At 32.6% G+C, this 5,605-nt stretch overlaps 1 protein-coding gene across 1 annotated transcript; it reads left to right on the top strand.

Moving 5' to 3' along the window:
* Window positions 1-2,893: 2,893 nt before the first annotated feature.
* LOC109706038 lies at window positions 2,894-5,195 on the top strand. The gene is made up of 2 exons (XM_020226838.1): window positions 2,894-3,031; window positions 4,844-5,195. Exons 1-2 carry the CDS (start codon window positions 2,923-2,925, stop codon window positions 5,164-5,166), a joined length of 432 nt encoding a protein of 143 aa, XP_020082427.1. The 5' UTR covers window positions 2,894-2,922; the 3' UTR covers window positions 5,167-5,195.
* The last annotated feature ends 410 nt before the right edge of the window (window positions 5,196-5,605 follow it).

Genomic DNA, 5,605 nt, shown 5'->3' with positions numbered 1-5,605 from the left:
AAACATCGTTGAAAGTTCAGAGTTCTGAAAGTCGAATTTAAAAATTGAAGGACTAGTAGTGCAATATATCCTTTCTTCTTTTGTCTTTTTTGGGACTAGTAGTGGAGTATACTCTTTCGTCTTGCCTCGTGTTGGAATTTGCGGGATCAAAAAAGACCAATAGACAAGTGAAAAGTAAAATCCACCAAAAGTTCGTTTCCGTCCTGATTCGCCCCGAATGGAACGGTATGTGGGCGCCAAAATAGGATTAAAGTTAAACCGCTTCAAATCGACCTCGACTTGACAAGAAGCAGAGCGGGACATGGGGACTCTTCTGCCTCTAGATCTACTCCGTTTGCATCTCTAGCGTCGAAAATGAATTAGATAATATCCGACCTTACCACATGCATATTTAATAATATCCGGATCTAGTTGAATACGGATGCTGATATGGTTTTCAAAGAATTTAAAATTATTCGGATATCCGAAAAATTGAATACAAATATGAATAATCAACAATTAATATGTATATATGTTATTAGAACTAAGCTAGAATACTACTAATAATTAAATTTTGTAGGTGAATAACAAAGAGTGTGATGTAGTTCACAATTTACATGGTATGGGGCTAATCCTCAGGTCAGGGGTGTGGGGAGCCCACATTAGTGGTTTGTTTTTAAATATAATTATATGTTTGATTTTTACATTTTAGATATAGTTTTAAAATTTGATGTTAACCTTTAATTAAAATTTATTTTTTAAAATTTTATTTTTGACATTATTTAAATTGTGAATTAAATGCACCATTTTGAATTCAAATTTGAACTAACAAAATTACATTTAAATTGCGAATTAAATTTCGAATACAAATTAATGAATTAAAATTAAAATTTTAAAATTTCTATTTTTGAGTGTGTAATCTATTTTTATATTTTAAATTGTGAATTCTATTTTAAATATTTTTTTTGGACAAGTAAATTTTTCTAAACCAAGCAATAATAATGTGTTGATTCTGATTAAAATAATACCCAAATATAAATCAGATCCATATTCAAATCCTACGAAGTATTTGGTCGTACCCAAATTCATTTTTAGCAGATATAATAACAAAAATCTAGCATTTGAAATATATACCCATCCGAATTTATATTCAAAAAAAAAATGCAGATAACGTTTCATCAAATATCCGACCGTATCCGATCCGTTATCCTCCCTTAAATACCTATTCTTTGAAGGAAGGGTCAATGATAGAACTTTGTATGGCCAACAAACAATGTTTTTAGGTTTTCGGTTTCTCTATCAAAATCATGATAGAGATTCATATGACTAGAAAAAAGAATTTTTAGAAGGTGCCTAAAAACAAAAAAGCTAAATTACAATTTTGGTCTCAAACCATGAGACACGCTATACGATTTGATCCTCAAACTTTAATTTGTTACAATGTGTCACTCGAATTATCTAAGTTGTTGCAATCAAACTCCACATCCCAATTTAGTTGAATAAATATTAATGTGTCGCAAATATGCAAATGATGTGATATTGTTATGAATGATGACAGGACAATAAGCAAGATGTCACGTTACGTCCACAACGGCAATACGTTAATACTTAGACAAGTAAATTAGATTCTGTAGTTTGATTGTAATGATTTATAAAGTTTTAACCAGAAGTTATCATAAATTAAACTTTGAAAATCAAAATGTCACAAACATTATAATTTGAGGACCAAAAGTGTAATTTACCCTAAGATTTTTTTTTCCTGGTCATATGAATCCCTATCATGATTTTAACAGGAGAAAGAAAAATTAGGAACATTATTTGTTGGCCATACAAATTTCTATCATTGACTCTTTCTTAAAAAGACATTTTTAACTCTTCTGTTGGACTCTTGGTCATACAAAAATAATGTGATAAGGTGCGAAAGAGAAACAAGGTAAATATATATTTTTTTAGACATTTGAAGTCATTGGAGGAATATTCAAATTGACTTGAATTATTTGGAAATTTAGGTAGAGACAAGATTCATTCAAATTAGAGTCTATTTTGATTAGATTTTTATCCCCTAAATTGTATTAGGGAAAGAATTAGTTCTAGTATGATTAGAGTGGTTGAAGATCTTGTTTTTATTGTTTATCTTATTCATTATAGTATTAAAGGTTGTAAAACTGTAAATACACTAATGTGTGTTTGGTTGGTCAGAAAAGCGTAGAAAACAGTTTCTTAATTAGAAAAACGTATTTTATAAATGTCTCTTTTTCAGTTTTTTGTCTCTTTATTTTCAAAGAAAATTAGTTCTTTTGAAAATTTATTTTTCAAAATTTATGACAAATTAATATTTTCGTTTTTCAGATTTTTTTTTTAGGAAAAGAAAATATTGTTTATCGATAAAATTTGGAAAGAATATTTTCATTTTTTTTAGAACCAAACCGACAGAAAATTAACTGAAATAGAGATTTTCTATGAAAAAAAATTTTCTCGAAAGTTTTTTTCCACGCTTTTTCGAGGAACTAGACGGTCTAAAAAAACTATCCACGGCCGAGAACTATATATAGCTAGGATGTAAGTTTACTAGTCATGTGAACAACACATTTCGGTGAAACGAATATAAAAAGTGGGAAACTTCAGTTTTTACGATATTCATTTTTTNACTTAGATCTCAGCATGAACAATTTCAGCGGAACCAGCATCCCAGCATTCTTGGGTTCATTCGAGAACTTGAGATATCTCAACCTCTCTTATGCACGTTTCAGTGGAAAAATACCCCCTCAAATTGGAAATCTCTCAAAACTTCGCTATCTTGATTTAAGTTTTGACTCCACTTCTTCCGGCATCACTCTTAGAGTAGACGACATATTGTGGCTCACTCGTTTATCTTCTTTAAAATATCTCGATTTGAGTTGGGTGAACTTGAATACTTCTACAAGTTGGTTGCATGCTGTAAATATGCTTCCTTCGTTGAAAGTGCTACATTTGGCTGACTGTTCACTTCCTGGCATTTCTACATCTCTGTCACATTTCAACCTTACAACTCTTGATGTGCTTGATCTTGGAGGTAATTCCATAAACTCCACTTTACCCACATGGCTGTGGAATCTTACAAGCATTACTTATCTTGACTTAAGCTACAATGAGTTTCATGGTGTTATTTCTGATGAGTTTCTACATTTGAGCACTCTTAATGATCTTTTCTTAGGATCTAATGGTTTTAAAGGTATGAATCCAAAAGCATTAAGATATTTATGCAACTTGCGTTCACTAGATTTGTCCAGTTTCAGCATTGGCGGCGAAATCATGGAATGGGTAGAGATGCTACCACGATGCATGCGCAACAATTTACAGACTTTATATGTCGGTGACAATAACTTCAGAGGGAATTTATCAGGATGGCTCGAACAAATGAATAGCCTCACAGACATAGATCTCGGTTCAAACTTTCTCAGTGGTTCAATTCCTATAGGAGTTTGGAAACTTCCAAATTTAATTTCTCTAGATCTATATAATAATTCATTGGATGGTGTCGTATCTGATATCGAACTTTCCTACCTAAGAAAAATACAATCCTTAGACCTGTCATTGAATGCTCTCACTGTGCGAGTTCGCGATGATTGGGTTCCTCCTTTCCAACTTAAAGGGATTTTTCTAGCCTCCTGCCAATTGGGTCCCAATTTTCCAGCATGGCTCAAGAGTCAGTCGCAAATTAAATGGCTGGATTTGTCAAAAAACAAAATTGCAGATTCTCTTCCTGGCTGGTTTTGGAATATGTCTCGTTTTATTTCTTCTTTAGATCTTTCCGACAACCAAATCAAGGGAAGATTGCCATTATTAATGGGCTCTACCATGCTATATTACTTGAATTTGAGCTCAAATCAATTTGAAGGCCCGCTACCATCTCTGCCACATAATCTTGAACTCATCGATCTCTCTAATAATTTTTTCACTGGAGTTCTTCCAAACGTTGTATTGCCACAGATGGAATTCTTATTCTTGTCAAATAATGGCATTAGTGGTAGTATACCAGCTGCCCTATGTGAGTCAGATTCTTTGGAACTTCTTGATCTATCAAACAACAACTTATCTGGAGAAATTCCTGAATGTATTGGAAAGTCACAAGAGGATCTTTTTATTATAGACTTGTCAAAGAATAATCTTCTTGGGGGAATCCCTGCCTCCATCTGCTCATCGAAATATGTTTCGTTGTTGAAATTTAGTAGTAATGGTTTGTCTGGAGATTTTCCTTTATTGCAAAATTGCACAAGTTTAGTTATCCTTGATTTTGGATACAACATGTTTTCTGGAGCAATACCATTATGGATCGGGGAAAGTTTAACTCATCTCACGATTCTCGACTTACGCTCAAATATGTTTTCTGGTAGTATTCCGCAGCAATTAGCACAACTTGGCTATCTACAAATTTTGGATCTTTCTAGCAATAACCTATCAGGACAAATACCACGATCCATTGGCAATTTCAGTTGGAGGGCTTTGAAGGAAGGAAAAACAGATAGAATTGATAATGCGAGTTCCATAGGTTATATTATTAGTCTGTCCTTAGATATTAAGGGGGAGGAACTTACAATTTGGAAGATACTCTATCTAATTGAGAGCATAGACCTTTCGGACAACAATCTAAGTGGAGAGATTCCGGATGAGATTACTGATCTGCAGACACTACAATATTTAAACTTATCTAAAAATAATTTGATTGGACATATTTCAGAAAAAATCGGCAAAATGCAATCACTAGAATCTCTAGACCTTGCAATGAATAACCTTTCCGGTGACATTCCTCAAAGTCTCTCAGCACTAACTTTTTTGAGTCACTTAAATTTGTCGTATAATAATCTCTCGGGAGTAATTCCAACAGGAAATCAGTTGCAGACCCTCGAGGATCCATCCATTTACATCGGTAATTCGTATCTCTGTGGGCCACCAAGTGCGAGAAATTGTTCCGCAAATGAAATAAATTATAAGGATAATGAAGGGCCTAAAGATAAGTTTGAGTGGCTATGGATATATTTTAGTGTTGTACTGGGATATCTATCGGGTTTTGCAGTTTTTTGTGGTGTTTTGTTGCTCAATAATGCTTGGAGGAATGCTCTTTTCTCTGTGATTGATATTATATGTGACAAGCTTTGTATTGTAACTAAAGTAACTTTGGCTAGATTAAGACAAAGATATAGAAGATGAAGTAGTTGGAAGAGTAGCATCTTTATTAATGTAAGGTGTGGTTGGTCTTTTTAGTATTTCACTTCTGTTTTGTATTCAATCCATAAGCTTACTTTTACCCTATATCAAGTCTATTCAAAACATTTCAAAATAGAAATAAAACAAAAGTCTTTTTATTAAATTTTCAACTTATACTATGAGGAACAAAATCTGAAAAAAAAGTGTAAAGAATGTATTTAAAGAACTAGTTGGTTTACTTATTCTATGTGGCTTTTTTAATAAAAATGTGGGTTTTTGCAAACATGCAATTTACTTTGTGAGTTTTGTTGTACAGGTTATGATTGGTCATACCCTTAAAAGTTAATTCGTGGGATATTAATCCAAAACGGAAATTTACAAGCTTTTTGAACTTTATGGTATATTAAATAAAGAGTATTAATCACGATAATAATGTTATTTT

The sequence above is a fragment of the Ananas comosus genome, unplaced genomic scaffold, assembly GCF_001540865.1.
Source record: "Ananas comosus cultivar F153 unplaced genomic scaffold, ASM154086v1, whole genome shotgun sequence".
Lineage (NCBI taxonomy): Eukaryota > Viridiplantae > Streptophyta > Magnoliopsida > Poales > Bromeliaceae > Ananas > Ananas comosus.
Note: the sequence above shows the minus strand (reverse complement) of the source record. Positions and strands in the feature narration are given on the sequence as shown.